At 47.6% G+C, this 18,161-nt stretch overlaps 2 protein-coding genes across 2 annotated transcripts in view; both read right to left on the bottom strand.

Annotated features, from left to right (window-relative positions):
• Positions 1–6,275: 6,275 nt before the first annotated feature.
• On the bottom strand, positions 6,276–8,727 carry LOC103369122 (small ubiquitin-related modifier 1-like). The gene is made up of 5 exons (XM_008297738.1): positions 8,581–8,727; positions 7,696–7,770; positions 6,940–7,017; positions 6,663–6,734; positions 6,276–6,577 (listed from the first exon to the last, which is right to left on the bottom strand). Exons 1-5 carry the CDS (start codon positions 8,590–8,592, stop codon positions 6,452–6,454), a joined length of 363 nt encoding a protein of 120 aa, XP_008295960.1. The 5' UTR covers positions 8,593–8,727; the 3' UTR covers positions 6,276–6,451.
• Positions 8,728–12,442: 3,715 nt separating this feature from the next.
• The window catches only part of LOC103369128 (bone morphogenetic protein receptor type-2-like), a gene marked incomplete at its 5' end in the record, with an annotated part of 16,477 nt that continues 10,758 nt past the window's right edge, over positions 12,443–18,161 (bottom strand). The window contains 5 exons of the mRNA XM_008297767.1: positions 12,443–15,202; positions 15,361–16,420; positions 17,184–17,354; positions 17,431–17,553; positions 17,850–17,981. Of these exons, the coding sequence (XP_008295989.1) occupies positions 14,889–15,202; positions 15,361–16,420; positions 17,184–17,354; positions 17,431–17,553; positions 17,850–17,981 (1,800 nt within the window). The remainder of the gene's footprint in view (positions 15,203–15,360; positions 16,421–17,183; positions 17,355–17,430; positions 17,554–17,849; positions 17,982–18,161) is intronic.

Below are 18,161 nucleotides of genomic sequence, written 5' to 3'. Positions count from 1 at the left end.
CTGACAGAGTCTGAACAGTTTCATCAGAATGAGGTGAAGTCCAGATGTTCAGGCTGATGGAGACCAACAGGACCAGCGATGGAGCTGAAGGTCCATCTGCTGAACACTGGCTGGAGGAGGAGAACCCTGATGGAACCACTTAATAATTAACTTTAATTGATGTCATCAGAGAAATCTGTTTTCACTTTGACGTGAGGAAGTCTGTGTTTTTAAATTCTTTGTAGACGTTAAATGAAACTGATCATGATTCACTGATAACAGAAGGAGGAAACGTCCAGAGAAGCTCGTTTACCTGCCGACTGCTCGACTCTCTTCTCAGGTGGTTCCGGTGGAGTCCGTCCTCTGCTGCCCGTCAAACATGAGAACGTCCAGCAGACCTGAAGAATACACAGCAGACCAGCCTGGGACAGACAGCAGCGTTTCTCCACAGGCCCAGACTCGGGTCGGGTTACTGATTTGTCATCCGGGACCAGAACCTACGTTTGGTAAAACCTGAATTTTTAGAATTTCTGACATTTTCACACCTGAGAACTTTTTGATTTTCACTCTCAAAAAAATACCTTGAAGTCATTTTAAAGATTTTTAATATCTCCAGAAATAAAACTCGAGCGGACATGAAGCCAGCGGAGAATCAGAACGGTTCCATCAGAACCACTGAATGGATCCATCAGGACACAGTTTAATCATTGGTTCTTACAAATGGAGAAAAGGTAGAACATCTCCCACCAGCCTGGTGTTGATCCAGAAGGTTCCTGTCAGTGTCTATCTATGGATGGATCCACGTTTCACCAACTGTTGAGGCTCTAACATCAGCAGAACCTGATGTGGTGAAGCTGGACCAGACAAGGATCAGTTTTTACATGTATAGACTAAATGTTGATGTGGATCATTGGTAGGAACCAGAACCTGGAGTCCACAGGTTCTAGGGACGGGGAGAACATGGAGACTCCACGCAGAAAGATCCCGGATGTCCTCACTGGGACGCCGACCGGCGACCTTCTAGCTGTGAGGCGACGATGCTAACCACCGAGATGCTAACCACCGAGCAGCCCAGACAAAACACGCTGTTCGTTTGGTTTCTATACTCACGGAGCAGTTCGATGTTTGGATTTAAACTCATGAGACCTGCAGCAAAAGTAAAGTAACGACCGGATCAGACAATCATGTAATCAGACTACTTCTGGATTACATCCAAACGGAACACTGAAAACAAAAACAAACTAATGAAAGTTCTGCTGTCGTTTTCACAAACATCACATCCTGACTGACGGTGAATCTTTAATCGATTAATTAGTTTCTTCTGGCAGAAAACGACACAAAGGGAGAGAAGAGAGGCGTCCAATCAGAGGCGTCCAATCAGAGGCGTCCAATCAGAGGCGTCCAATCAGAGGCGTCCAATCAGAGGCATCCAATCAGAGGCGTCCAATCAGAGGCGTCCAATCAGAGGCGTCCAATCAGAGGCGTCTCTGATGGAGTTTAACTACTTGAATGTTTCTCTCCCTCGTCGGTCAAACTGAACTCAGACTAAACACTGAACGCCGCCTGCTGGCAGCTCTTCAGCCAACATGATGCCATGTTTTCGTCACCGCTGGACCATGTTGTAGAGTTTCCTTGTAGCCCATCAGGTGTGTCTCCGTGATGTTCAACGACTACCTCAGATGAAGCTCTGTGGGTTAGAACTTCCTCACGTTGGTCAGCTTGTTGCTTCTCATTAACAGTTGTGACGCCTCAGCATCATTATCGTCATGGTTACTGTCAGCTAGTGCAGAGTTTCTACTGTTTTAATCCCTAATAAGTGAATTTTTCAGTAGAATCACTGTAAATAAAACTGCAGTGAGCTTTGGTAACAGCCAATCACAGTCCATGTTACTGCTTCTATGACACGTCTGGGATCTGTTTCAGTCATTGAATTTCTCTCTAGTCTTCATCTAGTTCATCATAAGTTCAAAGCACCTCAACAGTTTTCTAAAAGGTGTGAGACAAACAAAGTTCTGATCAGTTTAAACGGCCGACGGATGTTTCAGGAGCGTTGTACTTTAAATCCTGCTGAATCAGAAACAACTGATGAAAGTCAATGTTCATCCTGCTGCTCATTTCTTCAGCAGACACACTCTGAGGGGCAGGACTCTCAAACTGAACTGAGGTTTCATGTTTCCTGACGTAAAGCTGCTTTTAAAGTTCGGTGCATCGCAGCTTGAGGCTGAGTCTGACCGGATCAGGGCTGAGAGCGGCTCTGGGCCTGATGCTGCTGCTCTCGGTCCATTTCTGTCCCACAGTTTGGGGGTTTTGCAACAGACCAGCTGCTCATCTCAGGTGTCGGCAGCTGCAGGACTCTAAATCTGCTCAGACACTTTGTCCTTTCAGGGCAGCGTCAGAGCAGCAGCGCCACCTGCAGGTTTCCCACCGCAGCGTTCGCCCTGCTGTGTCCACACGGTGAGCAGGTGTTCTGAGCTGCAAAGACTCAGCAGGCAGCCGGTGAAGAGCAGCGGCGGCGTCCTGTTGAAGCAGATCAGGGAACAGCTGCAGGTTCTGCTGGAGGAGGCGGTTCTACAGAACACTGACATGAACGTGATTCTTCTCCTCATGAAGCTTCAGAGTGTTTCATGTGGGAGTCAGCAGGACAGCTTCAGCCCTCCACCAGCTCCCATTCTACCCTCCACCACTAAACACATCCGTCCAGTTACTACAGTACCGACCAGAACATGAGCAGATCCTCCTGAACCACCATCAGCTGGACAACAGGTTCAAGTCAAACCAGAACACGCTGCAGCTCAGAGTTCAGCCCAACGTTGACCCAACATTCATGTGTTTAATGCTACTTCATATATTTACTCCACAATGTTGAGGCCTACGTGTCGACATTAGCTTCTAGTTCCTTTGCAGTTTGCTCGTTCAATCCAGAGAAACACGTTTGTTGATCATAATAATTACATACATGTTACATGATGATGTCTTTCTGATGCCGTCTGTGGTGCAGAGACCTGCAGGGCTCCGCTTCACCAAACTCAGTCTGATCCTGAACTCAGGACAGGAAACGCTGAGTTTCCAGTTCCAGAACCGTGGATCAGAGTGAGTTTAGTCAACTCAGAGTAGCTTCACCTGGAGCCCAGCGTGTGCACCACAAACAGCCAGCATCAACAGAGCCCCGAGTCCACCAGTCACCATGGCAACGGCAACGGCCACTGGAAACCTGAATGCGCTCGAGTTTGAACATGTTTTTAAAAAGAAGTGCAACATTGCTGCAGCCGCAACACAGAGAGAGACGGCGTGGAGAACATGGCTGCTCGGGTCGGTGCGTACGTTTGGTCCTTTTGTGGCAGGTGGTGGGCGTGGCCATCAGAGGCGCTACAGGTGGTCACCTGCAGGAGGAACCCATGTTCTGCCGGTGGCTGCACAGCTCATGTCACGCTGGCGAGGTGCAGGAGGCACGAGGTGCAGGAAGAGAAACCAGTCGGCAAATTCTGCCCTTGTGTGTGTAAATGTTTTGTAATGGTTCCGTGTTTGGTGCGCAGTACGTTTACTGTTGTTCTATGGAGATCCGCTCCACTGCTGTGCTGAAGGCAGCAGCTCACTACCGAGCCGGGTCGTTTCTATATCGCTCTACATTTGAACAGTTTGTGTAATAAAGCGTTTTTATAGTTGCTGATGGTTGTTTCCCTCCAGACCTCCGTGGTCCATGCGCTGCTCTGGCCGGGAATCACTTGTTTGGGGAGTTTTTCTTTTTGGGGGTTTTCTTGCTTTTGTCCAGTCCGTCCTGGCAAGTGAGCCGCTGTTGGGCAGAAAGAGCCGGGTGATGCCCGTGGGGCGGACTAGTTATTCTTTTCTTTATTCATGTTTGTGTGTTAATTTCGTTTTTGCTAGCTTGCTTCCCCCTTATCACCTGTTCCCAGGTGACTCCAGGCAGTCAGGGAGGCCTCAGGTGTGCCCTCTGTCAGAGGACTGTTTGAAGGCCAGAGTGAGTGTGCAGTGAAAGCAGGCACATGTGTGACTGATCGACTGCAGTGGTGTTATGGGAACTATGCTCCACCCTGCAGCAGGCATGAGAGTGAAACTGGAGTCGGGTTCGGTGAGGCTAGATGCTGTATGGACTGACTCATCACCGAGCTTTAAAAGATGCTATTTATCCGTTTGCATCTTCTGTGAAGCTCGTCTCTGAGTGGGTGTAACACTTTGATCACAACAATATTACAGGAAAACGGCTTGAATGGTAGCTTATTGATTTATTTCATTGAGGTGCAATCCCGTGGAGGAGGAGGAGCGCAGCTACGATGAAACACACTGTTCAAGTCTGAGGCTGCAGCACAACGTCATGAACAGAACATGATTTAAATGAATCTATCAGATCTCCTCATCATCCACCTGCAGGCCTGTGGAGCTCCTCCTGGATGCTCTGACAGGTTCATGTCCAGGAAAACCACAGAGATGGTAAAAGCTGGATCAGGGCGAGGCCACTGCTCTGACCGCCCTGCATACAGGTGCCTCCTCACTCAGGTGCCTCCTCACTCAGGTGCTCTGCGTCTCTGACATTGTACAAAAAACTTCCATTTGCAAAGAAACACAGCGCAACACACAGCATGTGCTGGGATGTGAGAGCAGGACTGCAGCTGCTTGGTGCTGCTGCACCTGTCAGGATGGATCCGGTTGTATGTAGATGATGGACCGCACGGTTCTGTCCAGCGTTAGAACACAGGAACGGCCCCCTACCTGCTTACCTTGTTTTATGTTTTGGAGGGTATGTGGCGGGAAAATATTTAACCGGCGCTGATGCAGTTTCTCTACCGAGGTCTTCGCTGCTAATGCTGCTATTCGCTAGCCGCTAACCGTTAGCTAGCCCCAGGTTAGCTCACCGGGAGCAGGATGGGTCTAATTCATCCATCTATCATCTACACACCACTTAATCCTCACCAGGGTCATGGGGGGCGGAGCCTATCCCAGCTGACTCAGGGTGAAGGCAGGTTCACCTGGACAGGTAACCAGTCTATCACAGGGCTACACTTAGAGACAGACAACCAAGCACACTCACATTCACACCTACGGACAATTTACAATCACCAATTAACCTCAGCATGTTTCTGGACTGTGGGAGGAAGCCGGAGAACCCGGAGAGAACCCACGCTGCACGGGGAGAACATGGAGACTCCACGCAGGAAGATCCCGGGTGTCCTCACCGGGGCGTGAACCGGCGACCTTCTAGCTGCGGCGGTGCTAACGGTGCTAACGGTGCTAACCACCGACACCTGCAGCCCGTCTGATTCCATGTCGCGTTTAAAGTGATATGGATGCATTTTATGCGGGGAAATCTATGTTGGGTCTTATCTTCTGGACCAGAACATCATCTGTGACACTGAGCTGAAGCTGATCTCACCTGTTGCTGGTTCAGGTTTCATCGTGAAGCACCGACCTCACCGGCAGAAACATCTGCAGCTTCACAAACAGCTCTGCTTAACTCAGACTTTAACCAGCTGCTTAACGGTCAGAGCCTTCAAACTGAACATGAAGCTTCAGTTCAAACAGCAGAAGAAAATGGTGCTGATGGTGTGGGCGGGGCTTACAGACACGCCCCCCTCCAGCCAATCATCTGCTCTGTACCAGCTGAACAGGAAACTTTCAGCCAATCACGTGGCTGGAGTGACGCAGGCCTACTGACGTCTTCGCGTTACTCGGCAGGTTTTTCATTTAGTTAAATTACAGATAAAAAGAATTTTTATGTGACACAACAAAAAGGTCAAAACTATGAAACGTCCACATTGAAACCTTCAGTAGCTTCTACTGGAAACACACACGCTGCACTGAAGCAGAAGACAGACTGACTTCACACCATCAATGACTGTTGATTGGTGCTATTTTACCATTTTGTTAAATTACAGATAATTAAAAAAAAAAAAAAAACAAACATGTTGACTGTAAAAAACTAACAAAACAAAAACAGGCCAAACATATAAATAACGTTCACATGACCAGTGTCGGTCCTTTCATGTGCGCCTGCGACGTGTCTCCTGTGCTGAAGCCGCCACAGCAGCAGCTCCAACAGTCCACCAGAACCTTCTGTCACGTCTACAGCAAAGCACACGTTTATGTCCTAAAGTCACCAGATGGTCTGAAGCAGGTCCGACTGCTGATCCCCGACCCGTCACCACAGCTGTGGCTGCAGTCCTCTGCTGACCAGTCGGCCGAGTCATTTGTTCCCCATTTCCTCAGAGTTACGAGTCTTCTTGGCTCTGTTCCCATCTAACGGTCCATCTCCAGCCCTGCAGACACTCACAACTCAGACGTGGTTCCGTCCAGTTTGTTCCACTGACATTTATTTCATTGAGAAAAGCCGCTTCCTCAAACACAGACCATCAAACTTTTATACAAAATATACAAGTTTAAACGTACAAACATATAAAAACACAAGCGTCCATTCTGTGTGAAGACTGGTCCCGGTTCAGGTTCTAATCCGACGGCGGGCTCAGTGTCCATGTAGGGCAGCCGCTGTCCTCTGAGACCAGCTGCTCCACCAGACGGTGAGAAGCTGCTCACATCCTCCAGTCTGCTCCTGATACACCTCGATCACGTCCTCGTCCTCCATCCCCAGCTGCAGTCACACAAACACAAAGCACTGAAGTCTGCTGCATCACGGATCAGAACCGATGTCCCCTGTCAGAGTGTGTGTGTGTTACCTCTTTTGGTGTGTGCTGGTCTGAGACTCGGTTTCCTTCAAACAGGAATCGTAAAGAACTGGAGGACACACCCTGAGAAAAGACAAGCTTTCATTTGACGTCTTCACTGTGAACTAATGTGTTGAATACTTCTGAATGAAGCACTTTGTCCTTCGTCCATAAACATGTCTGTACTTGTGAAGGCAGCTCGACACCAAAATAAAGTCCGGCTTTAACCCGGTTGTCAGAAGTCTGGTCCTCACAGGAGAACACGAACACCTGAGTGTGAGGAGCTCACCTGTCTCTTGCTGTACGACTCCTTCAGCTTCTTCAGGTGTGTCGTCATTTTCACCTTGAAGTGAATCTCTGTGTTGTCCTGCGGAGGAACACATGGTCCTGTCAGACGGAGCAGAGGGAACACAAACCCGCAGATCTGCAGACCCGGAGGCTGCGCTCAGGACTGGGACCGCTCCGACCGGACCGCATGTTCAGAGCCGTGTTTTCTTTCAAGACAGCGCCACCCCAGTCCTGGGGGATCACCATGAGCATGAGCTCAGGTTTAAAGGATGGTTTAGCTCAGAACAGCACATGAAGACATCAGCAAAAACCCGGATCCTAAATAAAACGAGTCAGTCTGGAGGGTCCCAGCAGGGCGGTCCTGAACGTGCATCCTGCGGGTCTGCACAAGTGTGGCCCCGCCCCCTTTGAGTACCTGGAACACTGATTCTCCCACAACATCTCCACCTGTTTTAGTCGTTCTACAAAATGAAAGTGAAAGACAGTCTGAGGACACGCAGCCTCCAAGTGGCATCGATACAGAGAGAAGAAAGCCGGCCGGCTTCGTGTTCAGTGGAAAATATTATTTAGTTTGATTTTATATCAAATTTACATCTTCAACCTTCAAAATGCTTCATTCAGCATGTTTATGGTTTTCACTGTAATAAATAACATTTTATTTTCTAGTGAAAATAGTTCATGTAAGTGATGCTGTGCTGAAAAACCCAAACCACCACGGGCCCAGACCTCCAGGGCTCACCTTCCCACACAGCCTCACCTGTCCGATGACCTTCAGCTTGATGTACTCGCCCTCCTTCTTCTCCTCGCTGTCCTGATTGGACGGTTTCACTTCCTGCAGAAACAGACCAGGGTTCAAGGTTTTAGTGGTCAGGCAACAACAACAACGACGACAAACCGTCCTGAATATCAAATGATCCGGATTTGTCTCTACAGGACTCCGATCACAGCTCACCACACGGAACCAGACACGCCTCATAAACATCGTTTATTCACTGATGTGACTCCATCAGACACGTTGACGTTGACGCTACAGAAGCAGCTGCCATTTATTAATTAGAACAGCAACAATTAATCAGCCACTTAATTAGTTATGTTCAATTAATCTCCAGCTATGTTTTTAATGAATCAGTCTGAGTGGTTCTCTAATTAGAACCGTGACCGCAGCTCATTAAACGTGAACATTTTATTACAGACGGTGGTTCTGACAGCGTGCGGACTGATCCTGTGGTTCTGACTGGTTTACAGGGTGGTTCTGTGTCGGTCCTGCTGCTGTCGCCAGATAATCTGGACTCCAGCTCAACTCCGACACCGGCCGCCATCTTTGTTGTGACTTGGACTCAGAGGCGGGAACTTTGGAAGCGACCTCACTAGCTACGTCACGTCTCAGTGGACGGAACATGGGTTCTGAACGATGCTCAAAGGGCTTGTAAACGACCTCCAGGCCTTTTTATCCGCCTCCTGTATGAGCTTCTACCGTCCTGCCGCCCCGGTAACCCGCCGGCTGTCTGCTGAACAACTGTACCGTTCATTCAGCTCCAGTCCGTCCGGAACACACAGGCTGCAGCTAACAGCTAACAGCTAGCAGCTAGCAACAAGCTAGTGGTGCTGCAGCTACATTAGCAGTTAGCCACCGCTGACTCACCGAGTCCGACATGTTGTCCTCCGTGTGCGGGCCATACAGCCGCCGGTCCGGGCGGTTTGGTTCACAAATGGCGAAACAAACTCTTCTTGTTCTTCTTGTTCTTCTTGTTCTTGTTCTTGTTCTTCTTCTTCTTCTTCTTCTTCTTCTTCTTCTTCTTCGTCTTCTCCTATCAGAGGTGACCTGGTGCCTCTCTGCCGCCCCCAGCTGGTTGGAGTTGGATCACAGTCTGTGTTTACAACAGACTTCCTCTGCAGGTTTGTTAATGACTGGATGTGATTTAATGATTTAATTACTCTCTTCTTCAGTCGTTCTCAAAACTGTCTATACTATTAAACCTCTTTTTATTCCTCTAAGGTTTTCGTTGTTTCGCTTTTTTTCCTACTCTATTACCGAGTGTTTTGACCCTCTGAGGTCGCCGTCGTTTGACATGTTGCAGTGTGTTGATTCCACCGCTGGGCGGTGCTATCGTCACTGTAAAAAGTACCGTCGCCTGAGCCTCAAACCAAACTCCATTCACAAACCCAAACTTTTTTTAAGTTATTTTTTTAGCCTTTATTCTTTCGGAGCGACAGGACGGTGGGTGAGGAGCTGCAGCACAGGGCCATGAGCGGGACTCGAACCCACGGCTGCTGCATCGGGGACTGGAGCCCTGCACATGGGAGCTAAAGCAGCGACCCAAACCGACACTTTTAACTTTGTTCTGCCTCTTTTACATGTAAACAGCTTGTTGACGATAAAAGTGAAGCGTCTGAAAACGATCCACTCTTTGATCCGGTTCTACACGTAATGAAGTGTCAGCAATATTACACCAAATGCATTTATTATCTTTTGCTTAACCACAAATCACTGCACAGGACTGAAGTGGAAATTACAAACTCCCTGAAGAAGTTTATCAGTTATTGAACTGACAGTTAAAAGTTATCCTACGGATTACAAATACTATTTTTTTAAAAGTTCTTATGTCTGGGAATCATTCACTCTTCTGTCGTTCATGTCGAATGACACGTGCACAGATAATATAGTACAAACACAGAGGAACTCGACCTGCTGATGTGTCAGAGGACGTCATACCAAACTCCATTTCAAAAACGAGGCATTTTAACAGTTTCCTCTCACTGCTAAACACACTGACTTTGTGGATAATACTGTGAAGTCAGCTGTAAATGAGAAGGATCCATTCAGTAGTTCAGCATGTTCGTGGAACTCCAGGTACTGCAGTACTTCTACAGAGACACAGTAGTGATGAAGGATTATTATTAGTAATCAGTTTATTACAGGTTGTCTTCTGACTCACATGGTAACCGTTATTATTTCTATGCATGCAGCCTTCACTACTTCCTGAATCAAGGTTTAGACGTTAGAAATGAAAGACGTGGACACTCTGGATAATGTTCACTTTATTATTTGATGATGAGCTAAAGCCAGCGGTACTGGAGTGTTCCCTCTACATGGAAATACAGCGTGTGGATGGAGTGAGCATGCAGCATGTGGGCCAGCAGTAGGACGGGTGGAGCTGTGTGCACAATACAACACTAACATGGTGGTCGGTCCCATAGCAAAGCACACAGTGTGCAGGGATGTACACAGAGTATTTACACTACTGGAAGCTATCGTACATAAATACACATGAATACACAGAATCACCAACAGACGAACCTCCAGGCTAATATCAGGCTTCTATCTACAGACTGTCTGAGCTGCTGGACGCGTGAGTGAAGCTTCATGCAGGAGGTTAAACGTCATGTGACACCGTCTCAGCTACAGGAAATGACATCATCAGCTCACCAAATGACTAAAACAAAAGCTCCTGTTGGTCAGTTTAAAGTCAGTCACACCATGGAAAATAACTATTCCACAACTGAACCAGCTATCAGCGATAGTTTGGCTTTTTTTGTTAATGAGCTATGAGCTAAACTAGTGGAACTGTTAGCTTGCTCATTATTTTTAGTGTTTTTCTACAAATAATAATAAAATGAGATACAAACATTGTTTTGTTGTTTTAATTAGCTTAACAAACTGCATTAGTATTAAAGGGAACCTATGATGTAGTCACTCAGAGCCGCGCTGTCGTCCCGCTACAGGAAAAACTCAAGTTTAACGTTTTACTATTTCATATCTATTATATTTTAGAATTTGATCTAACAAGTTTGTCTCCTCTTCTGTCTCTTTTTTATTTTTATTTTAGCATTTATATGTATTTACTCTATTGTACAGACTGATTTGAACAGTTTTGTCCTGTTTTATAACACGTGCAGCACTTTGAAAAGGTGATCTATAAAGAAAGTGGATTTGCTCGGACACAGCCGGCCAGAAGGTTGTGATATGAGCTGGTTGCAAATTTGCACCAACGTTACCAAAGAATAACCACACCTTTCTGTCTGACAGTTTTTACTTAAAAGTTTTACAGCTTTTGAATATTTTTACCAAATTATCTGAACCTCTGGCCACATTTAACATGAGCCACCGACCCGCTGCCGTTATCTTTGTACCACAGAGAACAGGTCCGGTTAAACGTGGACCATATTGTTCTGCAACCAGCAGCGGTGCAGCTATTTGGTCTCCAGGCTGTCGACAGTTGTGTGTTTTTCTGACACTGAACTCCAAATCACTGCCAACAGACATGAAGCAGAACAGTCAGTGTGGAAAAACATCATCACAGATTAAACTGCATCTTGGAGCAACAACAACTAGAGAAACAAGGAGCTGCAGTTTGAACAGTCTTCCATTAATGCATTAAAGCTCCTTTTCTCATCTCACTGTTATTCTATTCTTCAGAGGTTCTTAAACCAGTTAATTAACGACCGCGTTCAGTCGATTGAGCCGTGTTCAGGTTATTCCTGGTTTGGTTTATCCTCTTCCAGCAGTCGGAGATCTGCATCCACACATTTCATGATGCAAAGCCAGAAGTGTTGAGCCTGCACACATCAGCAGGTAAAAACAGTACAAAGTGTAGAAAACACACAGAAGTCTGCTGTAAAAGGCATCATAAAGGCAGTAAAGGAACAGGAGGATCTGTGCTCACACTGATATCATCAGGAGGGTGTAAGGCTTCACTACATACTGCACGTTAAAGGAGCTGTTACACACCGAGCACACAAATACAAATCTGAAAGTTCACAACTCGTGTGTATAAACGCAGCCATTCAGACCTCAGGTCCTTAGAAAAACAAAAGGAATCCGTCCTCCTCCATTTGTTCCTGTTTGGTTTGAGAATGTCAAACCAAACTCCATTCAAAAAACGTGGCTTTTTTATTTTTTAAAAACTTGTGAATAATAACATAAAAAATATAAATGGTTAGAAACTGTAAGGATCCACTGGTCAGACTGGATTCCAGTTTAACTCCATCGTCCTGCTGGATGTTCAGCATGTTGGGGACAGGAAGGAACAGACAGCTGATCCACAAGTTTCAAACACACAACTTATAAAAATACAGTCATTCATGTTTGACCTTCATCAGGAGTCTGAATCCAGTCAGTCCAGATGTGCTACAGGAGGAACAAACCCCAAACATCTGCTGACAGACTCAAAATAACAAAAAGTTCCACAACACACAGTCATAAATGTAGTTCAGCTACCTCCATGTCTCCACACTTCTCCTCTCTGCTCATCTGATGTAGAGAGATGTTCCACCATCAGATGTAGGAAGATGTTCCACCATCAGATGTAGGAAGATGTTCCACCATGCTGAATGTATCGCCAACAACTGGCTCCTCTGTTCTTCCTCCTCCTGGTTCTGATTCTGTAGAACCAGAACCTTCCTCCTCCTGGTTCTGATCCTCCACCACTGACCCAGCTGTGACCAACAGGAAACATTCAGAGAGTTTCCTCAGAGAGACTGAAGGAGAATCCATCCTACTGGATCAATGAATAGATGCAGCACGGATCAGAACTAGGAGGAGGAAGGTTCTGGTTCTACAGAACCTGGTTCATTCAAACGGTTTAGGTTTTGAGAAATCCAGAATAAAGTGATTTTGTTAAAATATCAGCATTTCAAGCTTTGATCAGGTGGTTTTCACACAGTTGGAGTTCTTGGGAGGTTTCAGGGTTCCCTCAAGTTGTTGTTTCTGACTGTGTTCTGATGTGGTTGGAGTTCAGGCTGGTCCAGATCTCTATCAGAAACCACCTGAAGTTCAGCTCTGAAACACGCTGATAAACATCAGACTCTCCTCAGCTGGATCAGTAGTTTCTCAGATGGATTCAACAGCTGAACTTGCAGCACTGACACCTTCTGGGTCACGTCGTCCTTCAGCTGCTGACTCCTCACAGAGCTCCAGCTCCAGGCGGTGCTGAGACCTGAGGAGGCTTCATGGCTCGTCTCTCTTTTCATTTGTTCTCCACACTTGTTCCTGTTTATTCCATCTCTACCCTCAAACTGCGTCATGAAGGAACCACCAGAACAAAGTTCTTCAGCCTGTGGCAGACGGTGAACTTCAGGAGGCATGAAAGCTGCTGCATATGTAACATATATGTAACATATATATAACATATCATAGTGGAGTCACTGTTCTGACTGTTCCTGCTCAAGCTGTTCCTCACTTCACTGAACAACATTCACTTTGATTAAAGTGCTTCAGTACAGTTTGATGAAATCCTCTCATCAGCCAACAGCAGCACAAAGTAACAAAGTACATTTACTCGAGTACTGTACTTAAGTGCAGTTTTCAGGTGTTTGACTTGAGTATTTCCGTGTTGTGCTCCGTTGTACTGTCTCGTCCTCTCCATCAGACACAGGTTGAAGGTTTAACCCTTGGTGTCTCCTGCCCAGCAGCTCAGTCTGTGCTGAGGTGTTGAAAGGTTTCATCAAACCCTCATTTTCCTACAAACTTCTCTTTCATTTCAATAAATGTTCCAAAGATCCAACATCACCATGCAGGTGGGAGAAAACCTGAAACAGACTTGTGGATCAGAACTTAGTTTGTCCTTTTTCTTCTCAGGTTTATGTGCAGATCATGAACTGGACTTAAAGCAAAGCAGCTGCTCCACACTGATCCCAGTCATCTGATCAGGTGTCAGCCAGAGGAGCCGAATCAGCACTTTAAAAACAAAAACGGTTTGACTTCAGGACTTGCAGGACTTTACTGCCATTCACTGGTCCAAAGCCAACAAACGTTCACTTCTAGAGACCGACCTGCTTCGCTGCACTCCAACGCTCATTCACTCATCTGCTTAAAGACCAACGTATGGTAACATGTGACCGTCCTGTTCCACCTGCTGCACCACCAGCAGGTCCAGGACACAAACCAGAGCTGCACCGTGTGTCGCTGTCTGGAGGCTGCTGGCAGTTCTTTACTTCATTTTGGAGAGTTTTCTGACCTGCAGCTCCACATGTTCACAGCAACATGAGCAGGTTAGAAAGCAGCACAAAGGCCTGCATGACGAGAGCAAAGATCTCACTGTGGGAGTTCTGCTAACAACAGCACCACGACAAAGTGAACGGCCTCCAACCACAGCTGACCTATTCTAAGGCTAGCAGGAGCCTGCCAGGGTCATGGAGGTGTTAACCATATGAGGTGGTGGTTAAAGGCTGATAGCAGCATCTGGATAACAGTCCACTTGAATTCAATTCAAGGTCATATTGATTAATCATTTGATCGATAATGCTGCTGTTGCTAATGCTTACTGGTAAATAAAAGGGTTTAAATTAGCATCCCCAGGCTAACATAACAAACCAACATTATTCTAGCTCCTACACAGAGCTGCAGTCCAGCAACCATGTCGTTGTTCTGGTCGCTCTGCGTTAACGTCACAGTCGAAGCTGTTGGATCAGGAGCTGATCCTTGAACCTCAACAGACTTCCTGTCAAGCCTAAAACACGCTGTTCCGTTCACACCCACTCAGGTATTGGACATATCAAAACACAAACCATGACCTACAGCAGTAACAGCAGACTTGATCACACTGAACAAAATCTGGTCCCAGGTGGACCCGTGAAGACCTTTAGGCCACACCCACAAACAGCTGACCACACCTGGCAGTCAGAAGAACAGCTGGGACTGGAGGCAAACATCTGGAGGTGAGAGAATCTTCAAAATATTCTGGACATCGCAGGTCTTCAGGCTGAATGAAGGTAAAACTGTCGATCAGCAGGAGTCCTTCAGAAAAAAATGCCCAAACTTCATGAACACATCTCAAAGTGGGTTTGACTTCATGTCCTGTGAATTTGGTCAGAAAGTTTTCATCCTCGCTGCAGTCCGGAGCCTTTGGTTTGACTGGGGATGCCAAATGGTGCAATTAACTGTGATTTTTCACAACAGAAGAGAGGGAAGACAAAGAAACACGAAGAAAAGAAGGAACCTGTGATCAGACTTTAGAAGCAGGTCATCCCGTCGGGCTCGGAGGTCGTGGTCGCCGTGGCTCCGCCTCCGACCAGAAACACGGCCATGCTGGATTTGGACTGGTTGATTCTGGGGATGCCGAGGCTTCCTGCTCTGTGAAGACCACCGGGGAGGTGGCTGGTGCTGCTAGTGGAGTTGAAGTCAAAGTCCGGGTCCAGGGCTGTGTCGGTGGAGACAACCCACGAGGCTGGACGCCACTTCTTCAGAGTGTATGGAGTCTTGACACGGCGTTTTATTTTCTCTCCTGAGGCGCTCAGACTGCCGATATCCATCCCAGGAACATCCTCTGAGGGGAGGAGAGCATTGATGACATGTCTCCCACAGGACAAACTCTACATAATACTGGTTTGTCTTTATGGTCATAAATAACAAAACAATGTGAGATGTGAAGAAACACGTCCGTCACAGGACTTCATCAAAAGTAAATAAGTAAGCTGGACTCACCTGAGGAGATGCAGGAGGACGACAGGTCCAGAGAACAGGGACGCTCAGGCCTCCTGGCTTTGGTCTGTCCCACCTGAGACTGCAACAGAACTGGTGTCAGGGGTTCTAAGGCTGGACTTTTTTGAGCTGCAGGTACTGGAACTGAAGCTTCTCCAACAGCTGTGGTTTCTAAATCCTGACACTCCAAACCTGGAGATTCTGACATCTCCAGGGAGGAAGCTTCTGGACCTGAGGCTGCAGCTCCTGGAGCTGATGTTGGGGATGCTGGATCTGGAGTTTCTGGTGGTGCAGGTTTCTGAGGGAGGGTTAGTGTCTCTTTTGAAAATGAGGTTTGGGCTTCTGAAGGTTTTGTTGAAGCAGAATCTCTGCAGTGAGGGGCCTCAGCAGGGACAGCAGAGGGGGCCGGTTGATCTTCTGGACACTGGGTGTATCCGGGGGCCAGCACTGATGGTGCAGCATTCTGGAGGCCAGTATCTGAGCCCTGGTTCTTACCATGTACAGTGGTAGGAGGTCCACTGCTTGGTTGTGGTTCAGGTTCAGAACTGCTGATTCCTCGGACCTCGGAGGGCATCGTCCTTTCAGGTTCCACCTCTGAACCCTGGACGTTCACCTGTGAGGGCGGAGCCAGCCGGTTGTTGTTGTTGTTGGTGTTGGATCCTCGTCCGGACAGGAGGCCTCCAGCTCGGCCGTGATGATGATGATGATGATGAAGAGGTTCGCTCTCGGCAGGCGGCTGCTCTCTGCTCAGCAGGGGTTCGTGTTCATCAGGACTGAAGTTGAGCAGATTCAGGCGGTTGTCTTCTCTGCTCGCTGCGTCCTCCACCTTGTCCTCGTCCTCCACCTGCGGTCCAGCTGGGTTGGTCCGACCTCCGCCGATCATCCCGTTGGTCACCAGGGTGGGGACGCCTGCACTGTAGCCGCTGGCGACCACCGTGACAGTGTTGACTTCTTTCCCAACTGCAGCACTGCTTCTTGTGTTGTTGGTAACCGTGGTAACCAGGTGAGGCTCTGCAGCCGCGACGACTGTCACCGTGTTCATCTTAGCAACACCTGTTTCCACCTGAAAGACAGACAGCACATTAGTGAGGCAGGTAAAGTGACGGACCTGCAGGACGGAGCGGTTCCAGCGCCAAGCATTTAATCCCAACAAGCGTGAATTTATTGGTGTTAGTGTCTGATGTAGGCGGAGCTAAACATCAGTCTCATTGATCCCACCATCATCAAGTTCATGATAATCCAAAGAGTTTGAGTGGAGAAGCAGCTGGACGTCTCTTCGGGTTCTTTCTGGAGTGGATGCTCTAACTCTGAAAGGAGGAGTAACCTCAGCAGAGCTTTGAGGCTTCAGAAGGTTTAAGACCTGCAGCCAAACATCAACATGGTAACGCTTCATCTGCAGCTCAAGATATCTTCACACTGATTTAAGTGAAGCTTCAAGTGCATGACAGCCAGAGTTGCTGCTACAACTGATAAAAAGCTAGAAAAAGATGAACGGAGTCTGAGATCTAGTCATAGAAACTAGGAGAGCATGTGGAGGACTGGGGAAGCATCAGGATGACAGGCTGGAGGGAACACACATAATACAGTCATGGATTCACAGGTCTTATAACTAGAAAACAGGACTGGTCCAGTTGAACAGACCCTCAGCGGTTCTGCTGTCAAAGCTTGTAGTAAAGGCAGCAGGTTGACTGAAAGACGTCCAGAACATGAGCAGTGTTTCAGCACCAGGATCTAGTCCTGCTGTCTGACACTGAACCTGTCAGATCATCAGAAACAGATCCTGATGGAGAACCCGTCTGACCCGATCACATTAAATCCTTTGGTACCTGTCGGTGGTTTGACTTGAACTTTCCCAACTTCAGCCGAGACGAGGCGGAGCTGCTGTCCTTGGCTTTGGGCAGCAGGTGGAGGCTGGTGGGCCTCTGGGGCAGGTTCTGCTGTTTGGGCAGGTGGTGGATGGAGGCTGAAGTAGAATCCACAAAGACCCCGAGTTCAGCCTGAGGAGGGACACCAGCAGATCTCAGGTTACTGGGTTCATTTAGCAGCAGACTGAGTTTGAAGCAGCAGTCGTACCTCAGAGCTGTGCAGCAGTTGATGGTAAAGGAGGCTGCTGGTCTGAACCGGATCAGAACCAAAGTTCTTCTGGGAATGTTCCATCAGGTTGTCATCAGAAGTCTCCCGCAGGTTCTTGTCCACCTGCAGAAACACATTGAGACTGAAGGGTCAGTCCACGAAAAATGACCAGCTGACTTTGTATCTGCAGTGACTTTAGTGTGTCTATCTGCTGCCCTGATGAAGTTCTGAGGAAAAGTCCATTAAGGTGATCAATCTGGACCCTCCTCTGTGGACTTCAAGGGCCTGGAACTCTGGAAATATTCCTACTTTGTCCAGATTTGGTTGGTTTATATGGACTGACTGTGATGTGGACAGATGCTGACAGATGTTAACGTGTGGAGGCGGATGTCTGATGCTGAATGACTTGAAGTTAGAACCTCTTTGGGGTCCAGCTTGTTGGCTTCCAAGTCTTCTTCTGTCAGCTGCAGACAGACAGGGACACTCGAACCGACGCCACCTGGAGGACAACAGGAGCAGTTACTGCACTGACTGACAGATGTCCACAGCAGCTGAGATAAACGCTAAAAACACTGTGTTGTTCCATGAAGCACACGCGTGAGCTTTGCCAGCTAGAAAGACAGTTTCACACATCAAGAAAGTAGCAGTTTGTCTAAAAGCTCCAGCTTGAAACCATGAAGACCCTGAACCACCCGGTCCTGGTTTACTGGTTCAGATTAGACCCTGAACCA

The sequence above is a fragment of the Stegastes partitus genome, unplaced genomic scaffold (assembly GCF_000690725.1).
Source record: "Stegastes partitus isolate 25-593 unplaced genomic scaffold, Stegastes_partitus-1.0.2 Scaffold1244, whole genome shotgun sequence".
NCBI classification, from domain to species: Eukaryota; Metazoa; Chordata; class Actinopteri; family Pomacentridae; genus Stegastes; species Stegastes partitus.
This window is presented reverse-complemented; position numbering and strand designations above follow the sequence as displayed.